The following is a 27,826-nucleotide window of genomic DNA, read 5'->3' as shown; positions in this document are numbered from 1 at the left end:
CCCAGATTGATTGGACACCGATCGTTAATGGCCAATATTCAGTAAAAATATGCGATCAGGAAATTGGGATTAATGCGCTCTTGTCGCTGATCATGAAAACCGATTGAGGCTGCACATTGTATTTATTTATTAGCGGATCTTGACCTCTCCAATATGGTGGCCGCGCAGATGTAAAGCGGCAACATACAGCAGGCTCCCCTCCAGTCAAGATTCTTTAGATTGGTAGGATTTTAGTCTGTGGAGGATCGAAGCTTTCTAGTTCTGGAAAAACACAGCTAGTACATATCCAGTAGAAAACTTTGAGAGTCTCTTGTCTTGGAATGATACTGCTCTTATGGAAAAGGAAGACAGAAATCTTTGTGTTCGTACCGATCCAGGACTCCACCACGTCGGCCTTCCAGTTGAACTGCAGGAAGGCGGAGTTCTCATCCAGCTTGGCCTTCCTCTGAGCTGCTGCCCTCTCCAGCTCAGACACTTTGCCTCGCAGAGCCGACATCTTGGCACTGATGTTGTCCACATGATGGTTGTTCTGTTGGAAACACACAAATTATCTTCAGAAACCTTTGCTTCTGTAGTCGTACTAAACAAATCAACATAGATGATTATTTCACTGCTTTTTAAAAAAGAAAAAGAAAAAAAGAAGCACATTTTCTCTCGATGCTGTGTAGTCAGTACCTTCTTGATAAGCTCCTCTCCGTTAGCGCACACATCGTTGACTCTGTCCCTGTGCACGGTGAAGTCAGTCTCAAATGCTTCATGCTTTTTCAACAAGCCCTGTTGAAAAAGAAGTTTTCCTTGACACTCAGTAAAACTCATCACTTCTTACAGTTAAAAAACACTTATTTAATGTTATGTAAGGTGGAGAAAAGCACCTGCACAGCAGCCAGTGTATCTCCGTAGTCCTCACTCCCCACTAGATTCAACTTCTCATTAATCCAAGCTTCTTCCTCTTCCACGTTCGCCACAAACTGCTGGTACTCCAGCGACTCTTCCAGCCTCTGTCCCCTTGGAGCAAACACACATTTCACACATTTACACACCCATTTCCATCTGTGTTTATGTGTTCTAAGCTGTCCTAGGAGTGTGTAGCTCAGCTGGCTTACCTAGCTCCCGATAAGTCTTTAAGTTCCTTCCAGTGGTCGACAAACTGGGCGAGCCTCTGCTGGATCTCCTCCTGGCCGATGGTGTTGTCATCAGACAGCTTCTTCCCAGTGTCCAGCACCGACTGCGAGCACACAGAACAAAGATCTAATCTCTGGATACCACAGCTACAATCGATCAAACACGAGTTCAGGTTTTTTCAATAGTCAGAAAAATGCAACTTTGCATGCTATTGTGGCATAGTTTAATTTACAGATGGGGTTGCAAGGCATTTATTATGATACATACTAATATACAGGCATGAAATACAGTATATCAGCATTTTTGTATAATTCATATGGAGCTCTGATTGTGTTGTTGAAGAGGGAATATAAAAATTCTCAAACTGATATGACAACTTTCACATCATTTACTACACAATGCTACAGCCCTTATCAGCTACCACAGCTTGCTCAAACGATTAATTATTGATAGTTCATCATTTTGAGTCATCAGTCATCACTTACTCACTTTCTTTCTGAGAGTGAGATAAAAAGATTAATACCGCTCTCATGTCTGTGTGTTGTACACACTGCAATGACTGGACTCCAGGAAGTCACTACGCACTTTAATCTTAATCTTTGGAGTAAGCTCTGACAGGAGCTCTCACTGAGACTATTAACGCAACCTTTTTTTCTTCAAAGGTATAAGCCTTTTGAGGGACATAGCAGACAAGCCTGCTTTACACAAATTCTGTGGCCATTTAAATGAATCTTACCTGAATGGCCGGCTCATGGGCTCCCAGCTCGGCCTCCAGCCTCTTGTGTTTCTTCCTCAGATTCTGTACTCCTGTCAAATCACGTCCGTAGTCCTCCGAACTCACAAGCAACTTCTTTTCTCTGTGTTGGGTCGGGGCAGAAATATGTACGTTTAAGTTGTGTATGTCTTGCCATAACCAAGTACAAAAAAGGAAAAGATAAGCTCATCTCCACCGCTGATTCCCTTGCAGATGACTACATGATCTGAGGAGGAACTCTCTTACTTGATCCAAGACTCTTCATCATCCAGGTCCCTGAAGAACTGATGCAGGCGGTGGGACTCGTTGAGTTTAGCGCGGCGACCGGCAGCCATGCTCTTGATCTTGGTGAAGCGCCCGTTGACGGCATCGCGCTTGTCCTTCACCTGTGAGGTGTCGAAGGCGTTGCTGGCCATCAGGCTGTCAGCCTGGCCGTTCAGATCCTTCAGACGATCCTGCAGAGAGGTGGTCAGAGACTCATTCTAACTCTGGATCTATATAACTATATATATATATATAACTGTTATATGGTTTACTTCAACTCTTTTTGTTACCAACTAGGCCTTTTAAAGTATTTTGGGACTACCAACTCCCGAGGTGGGTATTTTGTAGTTTGTGATGAGTTAATGTTCTGAAATAAGGTCTTGCGTGCTGTAGTACAGCTGACCCACATGCAGATCCATTTGTAATGATGAGCTGCATACCTCATGGGCAGAAATATCAGCTTCAAGCAGCTGGTGTTTCTTCAGCAGGTTGTTGACTGAGGCCAGATCTTTTCCATAATCCTCTGAGGCAAGAAGAGCTTCAACCTGAGAAACAACAAACATGCACCAGACTTTAATCTCACGTGTACATGTTTACACATGTATCTATCTGGCATGCAGATCCTCACCTCAGAGAGCCAGAAGTCAAAGTCCTTGATGCCTGTGTTGAAGTTCTGCTGCTTGTTGGCCTCTTTGAGTTTCTGGCTCTTTTCTGCAGATTTGTTGACGAGGAACTGCCACTGTTCATCCAGAGCGTTGAGGCGCGCCTGAGGAACGGACAAGTCATGTTTGAACAAAGTTTCACTTCTTCACTACACTACTGCATTTAAGATGATGTTCTCACATAAGTTGTGGAGAGCTAATGGACCTCAGTTTATTTTTAACAGAATCCATGTCTTGGAGTAGGGCTGAATGATTTGAGGAAAATATCTAATTGGGATTTTTCTGACCAATATTGTAATATAAACTGTGATTATTTTCCGTGAACAGTAGCTAATGTTAGCTTCACAGACTGACAGGACAGACTACTTCACGCCACTGAATCCTGGAGGTCTCAATAAAGAGCTTTTACGGTTAAAGCTTAAAATAATATGAAGTTTAACAGAGATTCTGTCAACTGTGTTCTGCAGCTGTCTGTCATTTGTACTTGGCAACTATAGAGCTACCAGCACGCTACCACTCTGAAATTGATGTGATTACCTAGATGGTTTATGTAGATAAAGACTCACCACTCTGTTATTCTTTTATAAACAGTAGAAGACACAGCCAGCTCCTTCTTTTTTCAAAACATCAACAACAATATATACTGGTGTTTCTCCTTCCACAAACCATCTTTGACTAAAATGTATAGAGAGCATATTAAACAGGCTAGAGCCAAGAATCCTTTTTTGTTGTTTGGCCAACTCACGGCATTAACGTTAAATCAGCTACAGCTGAATAAATTTACCAGCGACAGTTGTCATTATAGCCGCTGAAATTAACAGTAACCAGCTTGCGTAAGTTAATTATGTAAGTTAAAATTAAACAGCACAGCTCTTGTGATGTGAAAATTGCACTCTTTTAAATCGCAATTTAAATACAAAAACGATTAATCGTTCAGCCTTATCTTGTAGGATTTGATCCATACTGGCCAGGTACAATGAGATCCATCAACAGAAAGCTAACATCATAATTTAAGAACATCTCTCCTACCTCTAGCTTGAACTCTTTCTCAAGGTCTTACATGATTGGTCACAGGATTGTTATTCTGTAATATCTTTGGCCTTGTTATTGTTAATACCTGTAAATCTCATTGTGCTGTTAAGCCACATTTAATAGAAGTGTCTGCTGAATGCCCAATATTTAATAGATATTTAACAATAAACGTGTATTCTGCTATCCAGCATTCACAGTGTGCAGACATGATGAATGATGACCTTGACTGCGTCCTCGCTGCCGGCACAGGCTCCTCTCTGGATCAGGGTGTTGCCAGTATCAATGACTCCACGGATTCGGTCTGCGTTGGCGTGCAGCTCGGCCTCAAACGCCTGATGTTTCTGATGCTTACTCTGACAGCACACACAGAGGCAGGAGAGAACATGGACACAGCATGAGAACCACAAGGTGGACAAGCTCCTGTTTTATGGTGTAAATGTTCAGAACTCACCTTAAATTGAACACTAACATCTAGCATTGCTTTCATACTTACATTCTAAGCAAAAGCTGAAATTAAAGTCAGTTCTACCAAGTTTGATTAATAAACTTTTATCTGAAGCATTAGGAGGCTGACATTAACGTCAAATGTGAATTAGTTTCTAAAATTGAGTTTGGAACTGAAAAACTAGAGGGTGGAATATGAATGAATATATATATAAAAATTAAAAATAAAAGCTTTAACACAGGACATCGACCATGACAGACAATGTGTTGGACATCGACAGACACAGGACGAACATAAAATGGCAGTGGAGAGGACAACATCTGCAACAGAGATAATTTTGAAAAAACCTACTGATGGAAGAGTCCTTCAAAGTTGCTTCATGTTTGTTTCTTTCAACATTTCCATTGCCTTCTCAGCTGGCCTACAAGACCGTCTTAGTAAATCTTTGAATATCATACAGAGAGCCGGTTAGGAATCAACGACTGCTTCTCAAAATTTATAATTTGTTAGCTTGACAACAGTGTCAAGTCAATTTTTATTTATATTGTGTCATGCTCTGCTTGCTGTGCTATTAGTCAGAAATTCTTCAGTCTTCTCAATTTCTTTTCAAGGTCCAGTTTGAATAGTTTAACTGCGGAATCAAACATCTGAAGCAAGTTTTGAAGACCCCCCCCAAGAATTGAAAATAAAAATGGAAGCCCCACCCAACAACTACTAGCCTTCGATGACAAAACAAACCTAGAATAAAATGCAAAAATGAACATGTAATTAAGAAATGAATTACATTTTAGAAACTAACAAAATTAAAACCAAGTGGAAAAGAAGCTGGCACTCAACAGTGCTGATGAGGGACAAACTCAAGATGAACGGAGTACTTGTTCTACGTCGTGTCTACACACACAGCAAAGACGTGGACACATGGAGGATAACCTGCTTGGTTGTTAGTCAGCTGACACACTATTCAAACTTACCAGCAGCTTGGACAGCTATAAAAAATAAGACAGTGGGAGAAAAATTCAGTCTCACTTCAGACAGGACACAGGGAGGGATTTGACAGTAAAAAAAAGAGAATCATCAATAAAACAAATTAGCTATTCTAATTTAGCTAAGGACACATGACTGACTTATTTTGGCTAATTACCATCTGTGAAAATTAATGTTTCCAAAATTAATTTGGGAAGTGCTATCTTTTCTATTCACTAAATTCATGTGTGGAATTTACACTCACACTTAAAACCATTCTGTGAGTTGGGCCTGTGCTAATAGAAGCCACATGTTTACCTGGATGTTGGTAGGGTCCTTGTAGGACTCATCAGTTGCAGTCTGCAGCTTCTCACTGATCCAAGCCTCAATCTCGTCCACATCCCTGCTAAACTGCTGCAAGGTCTGGGATTCACCCAGCTTCGAACGCTTTTCGATCATCTGGGCCTTCAGCCGGCGCCACCTTTCAAACATCAGAATTTGAAGTTTAAAAGTGAGCTCAAACACAAGCATATGCAATTTAAACTTTTTTTGTCATCATTGTTAGTGGATTGACAGCTAAATTTAGGAAGTAATTCAAAATACAATTATTTGGTATTTGGTATATCTCCTCAAACTCATGTTAGTATTGATGAATTCAGAAGTGTGGTACTGCTGCCTGTAAATGGAGCCATCAGTAATGTTGTTGGTTCCCCCTTTGGTTTTACTGCTGTATTATACTACACGTCAAAATGTCAGCTCAGGGTAGAACAACAGAAGATGCATCATATGTGCAATATCATCAGTGGGCATGCTCCTGAATACTTAGTCACAGATAACAATGGTCCATTCTTAACATGGCTGTAACAGGGCCAGTGTATGCTCATGTAAAGTGCCTTGAATAAATAATGTAGCCAGAAGTTCTTTTTTTTTTTATACTGGTGCTGTAATGTAGAACAGCCTTTCATTAAATATCAAGTTCACATAAACAAGGTCAGGTCAGGGCTTATTAATTGAGTAAGGGGACATACATTTTACTTGAACCATCAATCTGTTTTATTGACATGGGTACATATTTTTTTTAAATGTCAATTTTTTTTTATATGTTTTGTGTCTGTCTTTTAACATCTTGGGACCATGTTTGAAATAAGTGTTCTCACTTGGATTGGTGCATTTCATAGACTTATAGATAAATAAATAAATATTAAAAATCCAAATGTTTCCAACCTGTCGAGGACTTCATTGCGGCGGTTGAAGATCTCAGGTTTGGCGTAATGGTCAGCTCCAATCAGCTGGTCAGCAAAGGACTGCAGAGCAGCAATCTTCTCCTCCTGTACAGCAGGGTAACATTTTCAGAACACAACCACTCGTCAGTTTTAAAAGCTTTCACTGAGTGGCAAACATCTCACTGACCTGCACATTAATGGCCTTGTCAAAGTCTTCATGTTTCTTGATGAGGGCCTCCACACTATCCAGCGAGTCACCCTTGTCATCACTGGCGAGGAAGGCTTCACGAGCTGCCATCCAGTTCTCAGCCTGCTCACAGTCCCTGTTGAAGAGCTGCAGGGGGACAAAGACAACAGTCAGTCATTTAGAAGACAAAGAGGCTAGAGTAGTAGTGCGCATGCGCCAGCCCGCAAGCTGCCTGTTGCTGTAGCTCCATCTCTGTGCAATATTTAGTTTTTCCTATTTATTATTCATACCTCCATTACTGCTGTTGCACCACTACTTATTACTTATATTATTACATTGTATTATTATACCGTATTATCATCATCAACCAGTAAACCCACTTGGTACTTCACACTTATTTTATACTTATACCCACCTGGTACTTCATTTATTTTCTGACCTGTTTTATAGTTTTTATAGTGTATTGTATAATATTTTTTGCTAGTACTTTCTCCTGTGTGCACTGACGTAAAGGCGAGCTACTGTGACAAAGAGTTTCCCTTCGGGGATCAATAAAGTATTTCTGATTTTGATTCTGACAACGGTCAGTGACGACATAACCGTTTCTAACTGGTCGTGTCATGGCTCAACACATGGCTCAATACCTGGAGCTCAAGGCACTGGTCCAACATCATGCGACGCTGCACCCAGGCCTTCTCCAGGTCAGCACGCTCACGGTCTAGAGCCTCCAGTTTCTGCTGAATCTCGGGACTAGCATAGTGGCCTCGCACCAGCAGCTGCTGACCAAACTGTTCAAAGGCCTGGAAGGTACCTGCACGAGCATCAATCTCTGTACGGTGTTCCTGGAAAGATGGAAAAAGAAAAGAAAAATGGATGGGCAGTGTTAGATGGACAAAAACCTGCACGGACATTTGCAATTTTGTACAGAAACAGAAGGGAGGAATTCAATACCTGGTGTCTTTCCAGAAGGGCCTCGGCTCCGGTCACGTCTTTGGCCAGCTCCTCTGAGGACACCAGCCCTCGGATGCCATTAATCCAGGACATCAGATCTCTGCGTACAGATGAAGAGTTATAGTCAAAAAATATCACACATATCTTAACTGCATCTATTAAACTTTTTCTCAAAAAAACTGTACCCCATTTTCAATCTAGTTCTTCATCCGAACAACAAATCTGACCCAGTGGCATCCACCGGCTATTCTCTCCTCACCTGAAGTCAGAGAGGAAGCGCTGCAGGTCGTGGGAGTTGCCAAGCTTGTCTTTGCGCTGGTCAGCACGTCCCACCAGGCTGCTCCAGGCAGTGTTCAGCTCAGTGCATTTCTCCTGGATGTCATCCACTGCCTCAGGGTGGGACTGGATCAGGCGCTCCGCTGTCTCCCCAAGAGAGTTCACCTGGGTAGGGGAGTAGGAAAAATTAGTAAAAGCCTCAAGAGAAATACAAAATGTTCAGCCAGAGGTTTGGTTATATATCAGCTGTAATCTCATAAATGACTGAACGACAATCTGACCTTATCACCCAGGGCTGCCAGGTCTCTCTCAAAGCCTTCGTGTTTGCGCTGCAGAGCCTGGACACTGGCCAAGTCATGACCGTAGTTGTCAGTGTTGAGGGCCTGGTTCTTCTCCTCAATCCACTCTTTAGTTTCATCAGCATCCCTGAGGAGGCACAAACACAACTTTGGTCAAATGTTTTAAAGGGAATTTGTGTGTTCAAACATCTCGAGGTGTTCTTGTGTGCAAGTAAGCAGTGAGAAGGACTGAAGGTTTTGCCCCTCCTCATTGTTTCCATTTAATTACTGAGAAACACTGTATTATATGAAATACAATTTTTCTACTTCATGTTTATATGCCAGTTACTACTGATCAGTATAAAAAGGTTTCCATTTTAAATGTTTTCTATAAAGAGTGAAAATGCCCTTAATGCAACCATTAGTACTCATGTTAATATCTTATAAAACGTTTCTCTTGTAAGTGTCTTGTAAAACACTGGAGACTGGCTACTCTGGATAACTAAAGCCATCTAAATGTAAAGTGAATCTTTTTATTCCTCTAAGCAGCAGCTACCACAAGGCTGGACACTAGTTGCTAGTTTGAGGAAAACTGGGTTTATTAGTTTATAAACTTTTTAATGCCAGACTATGTAACTTTTCGAAAGGAAGAAATAACACATTCTTCCTCTTACAAATGAAAAGTTGAATTCATAAGCAATAAAACACACTCTTGCTCAATTCAATACACACAGGGGTATTGCTGCTACAGCCTTACTTGTTCTGGTATGACCAGTAGCCTATGGTGGCTAATGTTAGCAAACTTTACATAAATATTGCTGTGTAACTTGCATTACTGAGTCAATGTGCTGTCTTCATGACTCTTCTCTACTTGTGCTACTGTTAGCATTTTGTCTTACCTTTTACCATTATGCTTAATCCGATTTTGCCATTTTATTTCACTTCATTTATTCATCCTGATATTGTGTTCATGTTAGCCAAATTCTTGGTGGGAGGAGGTGTATATAGTTTTGTTTTGCTCTAACTAATTAGTAGCGAGAGAAGTATCTGTCCCGTAGATGTAATTTGCAGTCTTCACAGAAGCTGTGGTAGTGGTTGCTAGAAACAGTTAAAGCTAGTTGCTAGACAACTTAAAGTCTGTCATGTTGATTGAAAAAAACATGTTGATTTAAGAATTGTTATTTCTGTAAGTCGATTTACAACAACCTGTACAGCTGCTTCAATCTCATTCATCCTTGTCACCATATTTCTGATACTATTTTTCGTGGATGTAGCTAGGTGGCTAACTACCGTGAATTCTCATATAAAATCTTGTATTCAAATGTGTCTCAAATAATAGCCGGGGCGTGACCAGTACAAAAAAAATAAAGGGACAGTAAAAAAAAAAAAACATTGGGGGGTGGAAGTACCTGTGGCCTACTACTAACAGCCCCCTGGTAAATTTACTATAATTTCCATTTTGACAGCACAAATTACAAAACCAGAGTCATGTCATACTCGCCTACTCTGCTGCTCTAAGTTTCTCTTTTTTAACAGAAATAATGTTTTCATACTCTAGTTCCAGACTTTTAACGTAAATATTTTGGAGAAAGTGTTGAGTTCCATTCATGGTAGTTTGAAGGTGCCCTGTGGAGTTCTCTTATAAAACAAACAAAAGTTATGTTTACATTCAGTGTTACTCACCAGAACACACTGTGTGTATCCTTGAGCTATAACAAATGAGTTGAATGCATTTCGTTGCTTGTAATACATTTGCAAAGTCGATTGTTTAAGTATTTTAAATCCTGCATTGTTTACATCCATGTTTACTAGCTAGCAGTCTTCTTCTTCCCTGCCTTTGTTCGTGCTTTGCTGCATATCTTGGGGTGTTACCACCACCCGTAGACCAGTGGAATAGTGTGAAACCATTAGCAGGACTGTGTTTTGCGTCACCCACATGCACGCACATGCATGTGCACAAGACAAACAAAGTTGGGACTCACTCAACCCAAAACAATCGTTTGGGGGAAAAAGGCTAAGTGGACCACCTAACGTGACTCTTGCTGTACTAATGGAATTAGTGCTGTGGAAATGGATATTATACTGAACGCATCAAGACAACAGGTAAGCATAGATTAAGGTTTGAGTTTGCATTAACTGGGGAACAGGGAAAATAGAAATAAAGGCCTGTAACTGCTACTTGTGGCCACTGTTTCCCAAAATAAACTTGCTTTAAATTCTCTCAAATACAAATAGATAATTTTTTCTCAACAATTTGGGTTTTCAATAGCCAATTTTGTTATAATCTGAAATGCGTTCTATACAACGACATTTTACAAAAAGTATGTTTTGAACTTGAGGTTCTTGATTGTCATGCCTGTTGCTGATGTCTCATTTCACCCCAGCTCCACCCTTCTTACCTAAATTTGAACTGTATGGCTCTGGTAACTGTCAAAAATGACAATGAGGTGTAAACACAAACTAGAGCTTCCGAAAACCTGTAGGTGATGTCACAGACGCCACGTGTGTTTTCCTACAGCCTTTGGTTTGTACCTATGGAACCGCTGCACCTCGTGGGCACTGCCCAGCATGTTGCTCCTTTCTTCAGCCAGTTGCTGCAGGGACCGCCAGCGATTATTCAGCTCCTACACATAAAATAATCAACATTAAACAGCACTCTACACTCTTCACAGGTTGCTCAGCTCTTCTGCAGCTTGTTTCTTCTAGTTTTGGTGTTAACATTTGCGATTACTGGCAGTACAGTATGTGAACTAAACACACCCTCAATTAAAGAGGGACTCAGAGTGATGAAGTCATTAGCATTAAACATCATTGTCAGAAAAACTTAGTTCATGATTTAAAGTGAGGATTGTTAAATTAAACATTTAACTTAAATATAATCTTGCAAATACAATATGTGCCAGACGTGTGCTAATTTGCATAGTGTGTGATGGACAAACAAAGGCAGGTGTATGATGGGATGCACAGGACTGGATGCATGGTAAGAACATTAGACAGTATGAGGACAAAGAAAATAAACAGTAAAAAGACATAACTTATGTTGTATGGCAACAACCATTCATACTACAAAATGGATGATAACAGGATGAACACATGCCATGGGAAACAAGATGGAACCAGACAAAACTTAACACTGCTAAAACTAGAGTCAGATGATGTGACACCAAACAGGACACCATGACAATGGGGTTAGTTTTCTGATCACAATGCAGGACAGGGGAGCTAGAGGAGGAACGATTCAAAATGAGGTCGGGGTGGACTAGTTAATCTTACCTTGATCGTATTAAAGTTAGCCGTTGTTTGAACAGCCAAGCGTATATTCTATAGACAAGGTGGATAAAACATGGCAGAAAGAAGGGGGGGGAAAGGGAGGAGGGCACAAACAGAAAAAACACCACACCAGTCAAGTGTGTTATGGAAACTCCCAGGGTTTGTCTTGGTCTTCTCTTAAGACCAACCAAGACTTTACACCAATCAGGATATAGTAAGCACTGCAACCATGGCTAAACCAGAACCAGCCCCAAATATTGACTTATGATGAATCAACCAAAATACTTGTAAATGATTGAGACAAAAAGGCTGTCTCATCAATATCTAATCATATTCCATTAGGACAGAAAATGTCTTATTGGGCATGATTGCAGTAAATTCCATTAGTGACACACCAGTATCAAACATCAACCCAATGCTGAACAGTCATGCACAGTTACAGTATCAGATCAAGATTGACAGGCTGTCAAATCTTTGCAGTTGATGCATTTTGTCTAAAAATACATAAATCAACTGAATGTTTGAATGTATTTTCTGGAGACAGATTAAACAGTGTTGGATGATGCTTACCTTCCATGGAGATGCAGTCTTGGAATCAGCTTCATCCTGTTCAAGAAATAAGGTATGACGCTGGTGAGGATACATTTCATTGTTGTGATATTTGAAATGTTTCTTAAATATCAGGCAAAATGTATGCAAATTACAAAAATGATTACAACCTTTCCGGGAGCAGCACCAAGCAGCTCTTGTTGCTGCAAATGGAAAAAAAACACAATCTCCATTACATTACAGCTAAAACATGGAAGACGGCATTGGAAATTAGCAATTGCTATAAATGCTGCGATACATTGCATTGGACAACTGTTATGCAATTCTCTATGCATACTGTATTTGTCCCTATCAAATAAACATTAAATGAAATGAAACTTACCTGAGCCTGAACCATGGTTGCCTCCTCAGCCATGAGACCTTCGGACTCCAGCTCAGATGCCACTTTGTTGATGTCCCTCAGACGAGACTCATTGGCCTTCAGGTCCTGGACCAAACAAAAGAACAACATCATACATTTTCCGTGAGACATGACAGGTACAAACAATCGCAACAAATACATGAGGAGTGTAGTTAAGCAGAAACAAGCAGGAATATTAACATGGAGTTGAAGACTCAAGATCAGGTTATACAACTTACTAATTACAGACCAACATGATTTCATCCAACAAATTACATTAGAATCAAGTTATACATTTGAATTACAGAGAGCTAAATGAACTACAACTAGTTCAGATGTTTATCATGAGAGTCTATAGAGAGCCGAAGTGAAACCAGAATTTTCAGGTTCTGTTCCAGGAGTAAGAAAACTTCATTCAAAATCCCATTGACATTTGTAAGTATGCAAATAACTTAACAGAACATTTACTCCCAACAGCATGTTGTCATGTTTAAATAAAGATGGTATTTAAAAAAAAAACCCCACAACAACCATCTAATATTGTTTATTCAATATTTGTTTTTAGCAGCATTAAAGAACAGCATTTTCCATAAGCCCTCGACCATCGTGAAAAACATCACGTGGCGAGTCCATGGGCGAGTGGAGGGGTCGTGGCTAGCTCAGACCTCAGCAGGACAGAGAGGACTGAACGCTGTAAAAGTTCTTAGACAGCAGAGATTACAGCTAAAAAAATTGGAGACAATTATGTCAGAAGAGCTTTGGTGAATCTTATTAATTTTATGGATATGGATGAAACCAAGTCATGTTGACATAAGTACCCACAGTAAATTTTCATGGGAGCTGTAGTTTTTTGTATGCTCACAAATTAACCGTTGTTTAACTTTGGTAAAATCATGAAGGTTTCAACTTCGAATAGTAAGTGTTGTAGTGGATGGCGGTTTGTTTAAGAATTTCAACTTAATTTTTTCAGAAAGACCAATGAAATAAATGCTGATAGAGAGACTGCACTGAGTTACAGAAGCTAGAACAGAGGCTAACCCAGACGTGACGTCATGATTTTGGCTCTCTGTAGAAGAAAATGTTTTAAAGCAAGAGTAGACATTACCTTCTGGAAGTCGTCAAACTTCTTCTGCAGGACCTCAACCTGCTCCAGGTCAGAGCCGACCTCTTCATTAGTGAGGGCGCTCTCCTTTTCATTGATCCATTGCTGGAGCTCATTGGCCTCGCGGAACAACATGAACTTCTTGCAGCTCTTCTCTAGCATGTCCTTGCGTTTCTCTCCCAGCTCCAACAGTGTACCATACCTTGAAAAAGTTGCAACCACAGGATCTAATCAAATCACTTAATGTGTCTTCAAAAGCTTATCATTCCTTGTATACTGTGGCTTATTAAAGCTTTTATTAAGATTAAAAATGATTGTTGATGATAATGGAGAATCTGCTCTTGTAAGGAATTTGTATTTATTGCGAGTAATCACTCCATTTCTCTGCTAAAAACTGATGGTTCTCCAAATGAAAATTGTGAAATCACTCCTGTAGCGATGAAACGCTGTTGCTCAAACAAAACAAGCAATTTGAAGATATCTTGGGCTCTGGGAAGCTATGTCTCTGTTGTGTTATAAACAAAATGAGTAATCCAAAATGAAAACATTCGTTGGTTGCAGTCCTAAACTATTGTCATTAAATTGAGAGACCTATATGACCGTTTATGCAACACAAACTTTACTTCAGCAAATCAGACAAAACATGATTTTGTTACTCTGTCACTATCACCTATTTTTTTTAAATTACTGAATCTGGTCTGCAACAGTTTGACAATCTACTCATTTCATGTTGTCAGAAAAATAATAATAGAACTTTTACTCCCCCAGACAGATCTTCGGTCAACCCAAACAGTGATACAAATGTTTGTTCATGAGATGCATGTCCACACATGCCTCATGAGCAGAAGTAGTGTTTCCTCGCAGCGATTTACAGTGGAGGCGACCCGCCTCGCCTGAAACAGAGCACCTCCACTAACATTTATATACAATATAATACTAGGCGTATAAAGCTTCAGGGAAAACGAGCCGTGGTGCTACCAGAGGTGGGTAGTAACGGGTTACATTTACTCTTATATTTATATGTACTCAAGTGACTTTTTTGAGTAAATTGTACTTGTCAGAGTAGTGTTAATGCTGTCTGTGACAGGAACTGGGACTTGGGACATCTATACTGGAATGATCAAAGCTTAAGGGGTGTTGGCTTACCACCTCTGCTAACCAATTTCCTAGAGGAAACCCTGAGAAGTCATTATACATCAACTTTACATAAAGGGTTTGTCTCTATCTCCATCTATAAGTTGAACAAAATTTCCTAGGTAAATGTATAAACCTAGCAGATTTCAATCATGAATCTTAGATTCAATGTCATACCAATTGAATTATTGAATAATTGTTAAGGCTAATTTCTCTCACTAGCACCTTGAGCCTTGGACAATGATAAAACCTATACAAAAATGAATCAAACCCAATATGTACACAACAGAATGGCTTATGACATGATAGAAAAAATAGAAATTAACATCCATAGGGAAGACTGGGATGAGAAGTGAAGGGATGTGAAAGATGTGCATCAGAGATACTTCTATCCCTGTACTGAATAGAAGCCGAGGGTGAAGGAGACGGTGTGACACAACATGAGGGTTTTTGGGGTTGGGAGGAATGTAAAACTGCTGATGATATTTAGTGGTATCACGATCACAAGAACACGTGGAGGGACACCGGTTCCTACTCACAGCTCTTCCACCTGCTTCATGCGCACAGACACGCTGCAGGCCTCCTTGGTGACAAGCCTGCTCAGTGGCAAGGCAAGGTGAACGCACAGCAAGACAAGATTAAATTGTTAAATACAGCGAGACGGCAGAGGAAACAGAGAGGCCAGGAGCAAGGTCATTGGTGCTGAGCAGAAAATATGATTTGATGGAAGTAAGGAAAGGTTAACGAGCAGAGAAAAGACTGAACACTTAAGAGGAATAGTTCAACAAATTTAGTAGAAAAGGAGAAATTAGTTAGTAAACTACATTCTGCTGCAAAATTGAAGAGGTTATGGTGTGGGTTTCTTACTGATTCTCAATCTGGTCTTGGCGCAGTGCAATGCTGCCGTGTTCATCCAGCAGGTTTTCCCTGGAAGAAGACTGGGTGGGGTCCAGCTTCTTCACATAAGCAGCAGGAACAAAGCCCTGGCGATCGTTCACCTCCACCTTCCACCAATCCTGCAGGAGGGAGGAGAGGGAGTACTATTAGCAAGGGATGTTGGAGATATTTTCTGATATAAATCATCATTTTGCTAATGGTTACTGCATCTTATTTAGGCAAAGTGCTTCTATGGTTGTTTTGTGTTACAGAATAACAGGATATTTCTAATGATATTCTGTATATTCCTATTTTTCAACAAATCCCATGAGGTCTAACAAGTACTGGCTGAGTACCAAAAGCCTGATGTATCTAATTCCTCTGTGCTACAGAGCTCCACTGTTGTCCAAAAACTATTAAAAAACAGTTGCACTGGGTGACACGCTCCTTCATTACCATGAACACAGTCACTGTAGTTTATTTTGACTCACACACATGTGAGTCCCACACACACACACCGTCCTGCTGCCCCAAATACTCACTAGAGCACCAAATGTGGATTAATCTGCCACTGAAAATAGTCCCCAACAAATGCACTATTTACTCCTCTTTTAATATGGTTGGTAAAAACTACAGTACCCACGTGTTCTAGGAAATTATTTAACTTGTTTTTAAAACGACAGTACACAGTATATTCGTGACCTGTATTAACATCAGTAGGAACCAATTGGCTTGGAGCTGAGAGCCACAGACAGGTAGGGAAGTCAGAGAATATAGAGAGATGGACTCACATTGTTGGTTTTGGTCTTTTCATGGGATTAGACGACAATAACAAAAATATAGAATATTGTTTAATATTATTTATATTCCGCAAGGTAAAGTATTATTTTGGTAGAGGTTGTGAACCTCAGGGATCGTACTGGCACCGGTATCTAAATATACCAAAAGACTACAAGCCTTAGTTTTAAGTGGCCTCCATGTTCAGTCTCATCTAATTGTCATACAGTATAACATTAACTTTAATATCCTGAATGGCTATTTGTTGAAGGTTGACAATTGATTATTAATTGATTACTGATCATTACTGTGACTGAAAAACGATTCCATAAATTACTTAAAATTTGCATCCCTAACATTAATATACCTAATCCCTCAACAACTTCATATACCTTACTCCATGTAACATGCATATTATCTCTGATTCAATATTTATTCAAGCTGGTCAGGTTAGTTTCAGCCTGAAGACAGACTGACAGTCTATTGTACACTGAGCTGGTTTACTCTGTACCTTGTTGGTGCTGTTGAGTAGGGTGAGGATATCCCCCTTCTTCATGGTGACTTCACGGGGACTCTTCTCCTGGTAGTCGTACAAGGCCAGGACCAGCTCCTTTCCAGTCTCATCATCAGTTGGTGCCACTTGTTGCTGTTCAGTTAAACAAACATTTTGAGTCACTGATGATTTGAGCTCTCTGCTTAAACTGAAGAAAGTTGATTATCTGAGAATTATCTGAGAACAGTCTAGCAATCAGAGGCTTTTTTGTGCATTAAAAACCCCTCTCATGGAGCTGAGCACATGTGCAGAGTTGAGGTTGAGGTGTGAAGAAGGATTGGGCTTTACCCTGCAGGACTGGGCCTGTTCCTTCAGGGCCTGGATGCTGCTGCCGTAGGCACTCAGGTCAGACATCAGGGCCTCATGCTTCTTCAGCAGAGCCTGTAGAAGACAAAGTATTCAGCACAACTGCATTTGTCACAAAGGGATATAAACAAGAGGCTTGTGCAATAAATGTAACATGATCGAAGACAAAGGGTGGAAACACTAGAAGATCAACAAATGGTAAATGGACTGCATTTATTTAGCGCTTTTCTAGTCTACCGACCACTCAAAGCGCTTTACAACACATGCCAACATTCACACACACACACACACACATTCATAAAATGATGGCATGACGTTGCCATCCTGCTCATCAGGAGCGGTTAGGGGTTTGGTGTCTTGCTCAACCTACAGATTACTAGACAACCGCCTTACCTCCTGAGCCATGCTGCCCCCATGTGATAACAGGTGATATATACATTTTAAACTTAAACAGCAGAAGATGACAAATTGATAACGACAATGTCTTAGAAAATATTAGTTTTTCTGTTATTTTTGTTAAAACATTCATGTACCTCAGCAGAGTCCTCATCTTTGCCGTAGTCTGTGCTCCCCACGATGGGCTCCTTCTCCCGCATCCATGACTCGGCCTCGTTGGCATCAGCAAAGTACTGCTGGGCCTGCAGAGAGTCCTCCAGATCCTGTCTCCTCTGGGAGGCCTTAGCCTTCAGCTGGTCCCAGCGTCCATGCAGTTCAGCCAGCTTAGCTTTCACATCCTCCCCAGCAAAGTGCCCTGGGAAGCCCACACATGAATGATCAGCATTTTGAATGTTGGGACAATATTTCACTTGCTTAATCACACAATCATCTCATCGAAGATACCAAACAAAGCTTGGAATTTAAATGAATACCTTCCTCCACCATAGCATCTCCTTTCTGGGTGACAGCCTTAATGCGAGGCTCATGACCGGTGATCTCAGCCTGCAGGGCCTGGTGCTTCTTCAGCAAGTTCTGGACACCAATCAGGTCTTTGCCTGAGGAAAACACCAAGAGACTTCTTTTAGAACTTCAATCATCTGAAATATTTGAGGGCGGTTGGCTTTAACTGAAATTGAAGCATCCTCCAAGCTCAACATTTATTTATGTAAACTGACGATTTGAAGGAGACTCTACCTGTATATTATTGACCATGCCCTTTCATTTTATAGTACTGTATAATATAGAGGCCTGGATGCTGACTACGCTAAATTATACCTCTGTTAGTGGAGGCAGCGATGGGCTCTTTCTCCCGGATCCAAGTCTCCTCATCCTCCACATCTCTGAACAGCTGCTGGAGCCTGAGAGAGTCCGACAGTTTCTGCTTGCGTGCAGCCATGGGCTCGCGCAGAGCTTCATAACGCACCACTAAAGCCTCCTGTTTCTTGCGGATGTTCTCAGCATCAAAGTGTCCAGCCTCTTGGAATTGCCGAGCTTGGATTGTTATGCCATCAATGCGATCCTGAGACAAAAGAATTCATACATTTGCTTGTGTACAAAAAAACACCAGCATCAATTGGTATCAGGTGCATGATGTATGTCTATCGTTGGGTACCTGGTGAGCAGCCACATCAGCCTCCAGCAATGCATGTTTCTTCTGCAGGTTCTGGACACTGGTCAGGTCTTTACCATAGTCGTCTGAAGCCAGGTGGCCCTCAACCTCATACAGCCACAGCTCAATGTCTTCTACATTCCTGTTGAATTGTTGCTGCTGGTTGGCCTCACGGAGCTTGATGCCTAAAATAAAATGGCAGATTTACAATCAAAACTCAGCTCAGACTGTCAGCTTACTCCATGTCCTAACTGAATGCGACCTTCAGCAACAAAATCAGTTAAATGGCATTGCTTTCTATTGGAATGTCCTAACTGGCCGCGAGCGATGCAGCCGTTTTGAGCTGAACTTTTGTCGGACACCCTGTTTGTATTTATTCCTGTCGCCAATGTTGAAAGCGCTGCAACATGGACCAGGGACAGTTGATCAATTCAGCAGTTAAACCCTGTCTGTAACAGTGCATTATGCTTTTTAACTAATGACAATTTTTGTACAAAAAATAATCATCTCATGATACATATCTATAAAGTTCTACTGTTAAAGCTTCTAATCTACGTCACATCTCTTCTCTCAATGAAATCTACAGTACACGATCCAATAGGTACTGAACCACATAATAATAATAACAACAACAACAACTTTGTTTATGTAGCAACTTTAAAAGCAGAGTTTACAAAGTACGCACACACTAATCTTGGAAGAACTACTTTATTTTAAATGGAATGAACTGCAAACTGCCCTCAAGCTACATGCTTTCATTCCCCTTGGAGATTTTAAATCTTTATTATATTTTTTATGACTTATAATTCTTTTTATTGATTCTATTTGTTTCATATGTGTCGTTCTTGTGTGCTGGTTGTGTGGTTGTTTGACTATGAAGTCTTCTTGTCCTCAGGTCTTTATTGAAAAAGAGATCTCAGTGAGAATACCTGATTAAATAAAGTTACTAATAGTCTTCCTACACTGACATACAGGAGTACTGCTATATTTGATTGAAAATTTTACCTTTGAGCTCGGTGGCCTCCAGCAGTTTCTTCCACTGGGAGCTGACCTCCTCCATGCGGCCAGCCACCTCAGTGGAGGCGTAATGCTTTCCATCCAGCAGCTCCTGGCCAGATTTCTGCAGGGCATCAATGCGGCTCTGATTAGCCGACAGCTCAGCTTCAAAAGCCTGGTGTTTCTGCACCTTACCCTGTAGGTTGGAGGGGTCCTATTGTCAAGAGAGCAGAGGCACATCGTTGGAGAATGGGAAGATCAGAAAGAGTGGGCATAACATTGGGATGTACAAACATTTCAAAATGGAGGACACATTGCTCAATTAGATCTCTAACTCTTTAATGAATTACCTTGTAAGCCTCATCCGTGGCAGTCTTCATCTTCTCATTGATCCAGCTCTTGAGCTCATCAGAGTCCCTTAAGAACTGCTGCAGGTGGAAAGAGTCCTCCAAGGCAGCACGACGAGACTGAGCACGCTCATGCAGTGCGTTGCGGCGGCTGAGCAACTATAAATGTGCAAAACAAGAGAAGACATGTTGCTTTTGAGATCACATTAAGAAAAATGACAAAATCCTGACAGTTGCTTTAGCATTCAGTGCTCATAGGTGAGCTGGTTTATACATTTGATTTAAGGGGACGTTGAGGAAGGGGACAGTGGTACTCACAGCATCTCTGCGGGTAGCCACGTCCTCTTTGGCATAGTGGTTGTTCTGGATTAGTTTTGTAGCAAACTCATCCAGGGCCTGGAGAGACAAAGAGATTCAAAGTGTATCCTATTTCATAACTCTAAACAACTGTGTAAAATCTGGTTATGACTGCACAACTTCCACGCAGTAGGAATTATATTCTTGCTCAAAGACTGGAAGGTGGAATGTGAATTGCATAAGTGGAAATGGAGTAACTTACAGTGATCTTCTCTTCCTGGGCACTAAGTGACTTCTCAAAGTCCTCGTGTTTCTTCAGCAGTGCCTCTACACTGTCCAGGGAGTCACCAAGGTCTTCGTTCAAGAGGAAAGCCTATACCATGAACATACATTAAAAACTGGAGGATCCCATCTACTAGACAATACGCAATTGGGTAGTTCTTTCCTGGAGAAAGGTAATGGTGTCAGCTGGTGTATCAGGTTACCTCTTGTTTGCTCATCCAGTTGTCAACTTGCTCAGTATCCCTGTAGAAGAGCTGCAGGTCCATGCACTGCTCATACTGCTGCCTGCGAACCTCCCACAACTCCAGCAGAGACTCCTTCTCTTCAGTAAGGATGCCCAGCTACACACAATACAACATTAATAATATATTAAATGTTAAAGCATGGTACATGGTAGTATGCTGGTATAGATAGAGTAAGGTAATATCACACAAAAGTGCAATCTGGACGCTGTCATAGTCCTACCTTTTCCTTGACCTCTTCAGAGGCGTAGTGTCCTGTATCGAGCAAGGCCTGGCCAGCTTCATCAGTGGCTCTAAAACTGTCCTCATGGGCATCAATCTCTCCCTGGGAAACACAAAAGAAATTTTTTTGCAACTTTACATCGCTTCATTTTACGTGTGAAATAAATGTGTTTTTTTATCTTGTATGTTTTGTAAATTCCAAGATGCTGTGACCTGGTGTGTTATTGGAGATTTTACCTTATGCTCCTGGTGGCGATCAAGCAGAGCCTCAGCTCCAGCCACGTCATTGGCCAGTTCGTCAGCATTGATCAGGGCTTTCATCTCTGTCACCCAGCTGGTCAGATCCCTGAAGTCAGCAGTGAAACGTTGCAGCCTAAAAGAGATTGTCACAAGAGGGCAGGAGTGAGCAGACTTGAGATGTTTAACAGAGTGGCACTCTGGTGCAGCCTTATATGCCCTGTATACTGTCACTGGGCTAATATCTGCCTTTTTTGAAATATGCAGCATACTTGATATATCGTACAAGTAACAGCAATGTGGCTCAGCAAACAGTGTACTGACAGATATCACCAAGCTGTGTCTGGTATTTTACCGATAGGAGTCGTTCAGGCGGGCATGGCGCTCAGCGGCCAGAGTGCGAATCTGTTCCCAGTTGGTGATGAGTTCATCTTTCTTCAGATGGATCTGGGAGGCATTTTGGGGATGTGTCTGCTGCAGGCGCTCTGCATCACCACCCAGTGTGTTGACCTGACAATAAGAAAATAGAATACCAAGTTTTTAACTTCATGGCTGTCATAATATATATATATATATATATATATATATTCTGTAAAGCATCTTCTTACCTTATCTTCCAGGGCAGCCAGGTCTCTCTCCAGACCCTCATGTTTGCGAAGCAGAGCCTGCACACTGGCCAGATCACGACCAAAGTCATCAGAGGCCATCAGCTGCTCCTTTTCCTTGATCCAGCTGATGGTCTCATCCACATCCCTGTTGGAATCAAAACACAAAGGTTTGTATTTACACTGTGCCAATACCATTTCTTACTAGAACATGTTAAACAGAAACATAATTCATTACTTACAATACAATCACACACACACACACACACACTGAGTAAAGGCTGTCCACATGTTGCTCTGATGTTGTTTACCTGTTGAAGCGCTGCACCTCAGCAGCCCCAAACAGCTTGCCCTGCCTCTGCTGGGCCAGGCCCTTCAGGCGTTGCCAGGCTGCGTTGACCTCGTCCTGCTTGCGAACTATGAGTTCAGCCTCGGGATGGGCTTCCTGGGTCAGCTTGCCCGCCAGCTGGTTCACCTCATTCACACGTTCCTCATGGGCAGCCAGGTCTGTCTGGAACTCCTCAAACTTCTTCTGCAAAAGCTCCACGTGCTCCAGGTCCTGGCCTAGCTCCTCAGAGGTGGCCATGGCCTCCTAGAGGTGGAAGTGGATGATCAACATTGAGGTCAATATCAAAGGGCTTTTATGTAAACACTTATGTCAAACTTCTATGCTTTAAAGCTATAGAAAATGGCTTTTTAACCATTACATTTCATTTACAAGGTTTGCATTAGGTCTTTCCTAATCATACAGTGAGGGTCATTTAAGGTGGCACACTCCTAACAGTGAACATTTGAGCAACAAGCAATATTTTATCCGTCCTACGACCAATTTAACTGGATGACCTCACAATTCGGTCAACTTTAAGATTCTTTGTGCATTTAAGTTTAGCTTCATTTACAGCTGCAGCTTGTCATTGCTCTGGCATTTTGAATTTTAGTTGCTTAGATCTCTTTACTAGTTACTGATGTAGCAAATGTTTCCCTCTTGGCATTTTGTTACCTGATAAAATTAGCCTGATTTTCATTCCTCATTCAAATTAATTGGTATACCATTAGCCTCGGGTACGCTTTTTAGTTTTCAACTACCATTTACCATTTCCTTTAAATGAGGACAGCTCTTTTTAAAAAACAAACAAACAAACAAACAAAAAAAACTTTGTTAGAGTAGCTGAAGAGTGAATACAGAAACAGTTTTTCTTTTATTCTGCTAAATGGCTAGAAGAAAACTGAAAGACTTAAACTGGAAACACCTAAGAATGCCCCCAAACACAAATATATGAAATACTTGTTGCCTACGGTAGCAGTATTTTCACATAAGCCATTTTTCTTTTGTAAAATTTTGCCAATGCGAATCTGACCTTGTCACTGATCCAGTCCAGGGCATCTTCACACTCACGCAGGTACTGGACCAGTTTCTGGGCCTGCAGGAGACGCATGCCCTTCTCCTTGGTCCTCTGCAGCAGGAGGTCCCATAGGCGATGCAGCTCCTCAAGACGAGTCTAGTGTAAAAAAAAATTTAAAAAAAATATATAAATAAATAAATAAATAAAGTAAGCAGTAAGACTAGTGGTCAAACATCTCCACTCCAACATAAGATATGATATCACTGTAGTTTAGAAATTGCATCTCAATCTATATCTAAAATACAAAACAGAGTTTTAAAAAAGGTATTTATTATACTAAGATATAAGATAAGATAAAAATACCACCTGGAACCAAATAAAATTCCACAAACACCATTCCTTTGTGACCTGACCCATATAAAACACAGTACATGCAATAAAATGTCAGTCCATTTCCTAACAACAAAATGACAAGAAGGGATAGCTTGTTGCAAAGAGCTGGATCTGGAAGAATTTCCACAGCACTCAAAGAGTCACACATGGTCCTGCTGTGGACGATGTCAACACCTACTTGTATATACTCGGCCATATTGACACTTGTAACTATGGGTCTCTGTTGTGTCCGGTAAGGCGTGTAGGACTGAATCAGGTGGAGCAGGTTAACAGTGGATAGGATATTTAGGAAATATGCATATGCATATTAGAGTGACCACATCTGCATCATTGTGTGACTTACGCGAATGGTCTCAGAGGCGAAGTGGCCCTCGCTGATCATAAGGTTTCCAGTGTCATCCAGTTTGATAATGGCCCCAGCGTTGGCCTGAACTTCAGCTTCAAAGGCCTGATGTTTCTGCAGCTTACCCTGTGTAGTAGACATGATTTATTAAAATCTTAAATATATATATAACTTTATATTTTTTTAAATAATGAAAAAAATCTGCTTTAGTAAGAGCTTATGACTAGTGAAGCAGCTTCAAAATACAGATGAACAAAACTGCTCATCTACACTGTGAACTAAGAATTCTGGGACAGTACCCAACGGCAAGGTAACAGTCTAATAGGGTTCAAATACTGTACACAGAGAAACATAAAAACCAGGCTGACAAACCTGCAGGTTGGAGGGGTCCTTGTAATTCTCATCAGAGGCGATCTGCAGCTTCTCCTGGATCCACTTCTCCAACTCATCGGCGTCACGGCGGAAGAACTGAAAGCGGTAAGAGTCCTCCAGCTTCTGCCGGCGCATAATTGACAGCTCCTTGAAACGCCGGTAGCGGTCCAGCACCTGCTGCCGGCGCTCCTGGATGTCTTCAGCTGTCTCCAGCACTTTGACCCCTGTGGTGTCCATTTTCTGGAAACACACCACAGAGAACACCCACAAATTATACATCATGTTCCTGTATATCAAGTGTACACCACACCCTGAAATTTTCATGTAAATCAAATGATGATTGTCACGCAAGCGTACTTCCTATTGCCAGTAGGTGGCGCAATGACCACAACTCCTAATTGGTAGATTTCTTCAGGCCAGGATTCTTATCAAACATCAGAAATTTGAACAAGTTTTCATGGCAAAGGTCTTTAGTTTGCTCTGTTAAAATTTCAAGTCGATCCGATTAATTCTCTAGGAGGTGTTCGTTAAAATACGGAGCCTGTAAATGTCGGCAGAAAAGTGCACATTCAATTCAAAATGGCTAACTTTCTGTTGGTTTTAGGGTATGCCTCCAAGTGTTTTTTTTTTTTAATGTTTTGGGGTAATAGATGTACCTCACAAATTTCGTACATATAGGTGAATATGTACCCCCCCAATTTTGTAGGGGGCGCTATCGAGGCATTTTGCCACGCCAATGCACAAGACCCACAACACATACAGCAAAGTGTGCAAAGTTTCGTGAGTTTTCGAACCCCTTTAGGCCCTCAAAAATGCAATTCATTTGGGGGAAAAAGAAAAACAAAGAAAAAGAATAATTCCTTCTGTTTCAAAAGGGTCCTCGCAGTGGTCACTGATCGGGCCCTAATAAAGCGTGAATTTATTTGGGTGACATTTTACCTGCTTAGGCCACCCAAATGTTGACAATATATAGATAACACTGACTAAATAAAGGGAAAGTTCAGACAAACCATCTAGTCTATTACAGTGAGACAGCTCCTCTTGCTGTGTCTGTTTGAATAGGTTTGTGCATAACTCATGATATCCGAACAGACTGCTACAACAATGTGGGCTTTTATCAACGTTACTCATCCTCACTTTTTCCAGTTTACAATTATGAATCGCAATTGTTCTTAAATACCATACCATGTCTACCCAGCTGCAGATAATCTCACAGTTATGTGTCTTCAGGATCCTTAACTTCTACAACTTCTCTTTTAACAGAAAACTTGGAACTATGAGGCAGGATATAAAGAACAAGACTGTTTGCCTAAACAAAAATCCCCCATCCTGTCTCAAGCTGAGCTGAATAGTAAAATGCCAAACAGGGGTGGGGCGGAAATTCCACATGCATGCGAACAGTAACCAGGCTTCACTACACAAAGGGATCGCTGCAGTCAGCTTCTCTATCCACTGTGCCTCTGGACCCATGGCCAGTATTGCCTCCAACTGTAGGTAATGTCTAGCTAGCAACCTTGTTGAAACATGACAAAGCATGATCTTGAACAGGCATCCACACCAGCTTCAGTTCTAGGAATCGGGCAATCAATAGAGCATGGGCTGCACAGTAGGGGTGTATGACAAAAATCCAGAAAAATATTAATATATATTTTATTCTATTGAATAAATGAATAAATAAATAATATTTGACACAAAGAGGAAGAGATAGATATTGATCCGTCTAACCAAGGTCAACCAAACCCCAAGCACAATAGCTGACATCCAAGCTGAGTGCAGGTGAGGACAGGGGTGTGTGTGGAGTCGGTCAGGCCTAAATGTAGATGAACATGGGTTTTTGTTGATGTTGCAGACAGTGAAAGAAAAAGCCATGGATAGCTGTGAGACAGTCTCCTGGTCTATATCTACACTCAATGGGAGGATTAGTGGAGTCAGCAGTGCAGTTGCAGTGGGCTTTTTAACCAGAGCCAGAGGACAGAGATGCTTTGGGCCCCAGAGGCGTCATTAGCTTTCCAGACAAGCAAGCACCCCAGTGAGCTCACACATACACAAACACACAACAATATAGTATCACTGAATATAGAGCTGCAACGATTAGTTGTCAACTATTAAAACTGCCTCCTAATTCAAAAGTCGATTAATTGTTTTGAGTCATTTTTAAAAAAAGGAAAAACATCCAAATTCTCTGATTTCAGTTTCTCCAATGTGAATAGTTTCTGGTGTCTTTAGTCCTCCGACACTAAACTGAATATCTTTGAGGGCATCACATTGCGCTTTGGGAAATGGTGATCAACATTTTTCACCATTTTCTGGACCAAACAACTAATTGATTAACCGAAAAAATTATTGACAGATTAATAGATAATGAAAATAATCGTTAGGTGCAGCCCTAACTGAATATACTGTAAACCAACTAGTGGCATCAACCCACTGCCTGAAAAAAGTGACTGTCCAGAAGCCAGCACCCCTCCCCCACAAAGAGCTTAAATCATCTCAGGGATTTAACTGACTTCAGCCTCATTCTGCACAGCAAGGTCAGCAAAAGGGGATCTCTCTCTCTCTCTCTCTCTCTCTCTCTCTCTCTCTCTCTCTCTCTCTCTCTCTCTCTCTCTCTCTCTCTCTCTCTCTCTCTCTCTCTCTCTCTCTCTCTCTCTCTCTCTCTCTCTCTCTCTCTCTCTCTCTCTCTCTCTCTCTCTCTCTCTCTCTCTCTCTCTCTCTCTCTCTCTCTCTCTCTCTCTCTCTCTCTCTCTCTCTCTCTCTCTCTCTCTCTCTCATTTCAGCAAGATGCCACAAAGCATGTTTGATTAAAAAAAATGAGACTTACTGGGGAAAAAGGGGGCTGACCTTCGCAAAGCCAAATGCCTAACTCCAACCTGCCTTGAACCAGTCCAATTAATAAATGGGTGCCCACCCAGTAGCAATATGATGACACAGGTGCCTTTATTTTCTGGCAACCCAGATGAACAGCTTTATGGTACACAATAAATGGGGTTGCAGTCTTCAGCAAATGTATATAATTTGTCTTTTATCCCAGGAAAGGTTTTACTGAGCAAACATGCAATATTTACAGCATTTCTGCCAGGAGCACGCCCCAATGCAGTTTCTAATCATATTAGATGTTAGAAAATTGTTATTTATGTCAATTATTTTTATTTAGAATTTCCTTTAAAGCTGAAATCTGTTATTTATTTTTGTTAAAATATCTTTTTTGTCATCTGCATGGTAGAGTGCTGTTAGACGTTGACTGACACTCATTATGGACTTGCTGTCCATGCGCAGCTATTCAGTCTCAATTTGTGTAATGGCACACTTCTGTTCTGGCTGATACTGCCTATAAAAGGTCTGTTGAAACCAGAACATTCAGAACCTTAAACATTGGTTTTTAAAAGCTGAATTTCAGATGGTTGGTCCAGATATTTGAGCCATTATTAACTGCTCTCCATCTGTATGTGTTTTTATCCCATTACTGCATGTTACTAA

General features: G+C 41.1%; 1 protein-coding gene across 4 annotated transcripts in view; it reads right to left on the bottom strand.

Annotated features, from left to right (window-relative positions):
• Positions 1-27,826, bottom strand: part of sptan1 (spectrin alpha, non-erythrocytic 1) — a 39,694-nt gene that overhangs the window by 5,099 nt on the left and 6,769 nt on the right. For 2 of the 4 annotated variants that reach the window (XM_044173285.1, XM_044173287.1), the window contains exons 2-45: positions 24,350-24,589; positions 23,978-24,103; positions 23,257-23,397; positions 22,210-22,490; positions 21,902-22,046; positions 21,649-21,803; positions 21,294-21,429; positions 21,058-21,159; positions 20,796-20,933; positions 20,573-20,683; positions 20,332-20,409; positions 20,017-20,172; positions 19,676-19,880; positions 18,674-18,855; positions 18,337-18,580; positions 17,994-18,116; positions 17,658-17,875; positions 17,107-17,199; positions 16,777-16,911; positions 15,480-15,628; positions 15,152-15,208; positions 13,482-13,680; positions 12,359-12,463; positions 12,147-12,179; positions 11,998-12,033; positions 11,431-11,478; positions 10,690-10,781; positions 8,161-8,305; positions 7,863-8,044; positions 7,604-7,703; positions 7,297-7,494; positions 6,653-6,799; positions 6,467-6,570; positions 5,561-5,723; positions 5,251-5,265; positions 4,056-4,187; positions 2,769-2,906; positions 2,581-2,685; positions 2,123-2,331; positions 1,859-1,979; positions 1,104-1,225; positions 873-1,005; positions 676-774; positions 370-529 (exon numbers count right to left, since the gene is read on the bottom strand). In XM_044173285.1, the coding sequence (XP_044029220.1) occupies positions 370-529; positions 676-774; positions 873-1,005; positions 1,104-1,225; positions 1,859-1,979; positions 2,123-2,331; positions 2,581-2,685; positions 2,769-2,906; positions 4,056-4,187; positions 5,251-5,265; positions 5,561-5,723; positions 6,467-6,570; positions 6,653-6,799; positions 7,297-7,494; positions 7,604-7,703; positions 7,863-8,044; positions 8,161-8,305; positions 10,690-10,781; positions 11,431-11,478; positions 11,998-12,033; positions 12,147-12,179; positions 12,359-12,463; positions 13,482-13,680; positions 15,152-15,208; positions 15,480-15,628; positions 16,777-16,911; positions 17,107-17,199; positions 17,658-17,875; positions 17,994-18,116; positions 18,337-18,580; positions 18,674-18,855; positions 19,676-19,880; positions 20,017-20,172; positions 20,332-20,409; positions 20,573-20,683; positions 20,796-20,933; positions 21,058-21,159; positions 21,294-21,429; positions 21,649-21,803; positions 21,902-22,046; positions 22,210-22,490; positions 23,257-23,397; positions 23,978-24,103; positions 24,350-24,589 (6,001 nt within the window). The remainder of the gene's footprint in view (positions 1-369; positions 530-675; positions 775-872; positions 1,006-1,103; positions 1,226-1,858; positions 1,980-2,122; positions 2,332-2,580; positions 2,686-2,768; positions 2,907-4,055; positions 4,188-5,250; positions 5,266-5,560; positions 5,724-6,466; positions 6,571-6,652; positions 6,800-7,296; positions 7,495-7,603; positions 7,704-7,862; positions 8,045-8,160; positions 8,306-10,689; positions 10,782-11,430; positions 11,479-11,997; positions 12,034-12,146; positions 12,180-12,358; positions 12,464-13,481; positions 13,681-15,151; positions 15,209-15,479; positions 15,629-16,776; positions 16,912-17,106; positions 17,200-17,657; positions 17,876-17,993; positions 18,117-18,336; positions 18,581-18,673; positions 18,856-19,675; positions 19,881-20,016; positions 20,173-20,331; positions 20,410-20,572; positions 20,684-20,795; positions 20,934-21,057; positions 21,160-21,293; positions 21,430-21,648; positions 21,804-21,901; positions 22,047-22,209; positions 22,491-23,256; positions 23,398-23,977; positions 24,104-24,349; positions 24,590-27,826) is intronic. The other 2 variants (XM_044173286.1, XM_044173288.1) reach the window with 2 other exon arrangements.

Source organism: Siniperca chuatsi, linkage group LG18 (genome assembly GCF_020085105.1).
Source record: "Siniperca chuatsi isolate FFG_IHB_CAS linkage group LG18, ASM2008510v1, whole genome shotgun sequence".
NCBI classification, from domain to species: domain Eukaryota; kingdom Metazoa; phylum Chordata; class Actinopteri; order Centrarchiformes; family Sinipercidae; genus Siniperca; species Siniperca chuatsi.
Note: the sequence above shows the minus strand (reverse complement) of the source record. Positions and strands in the feature narration are given on the sequence as shown.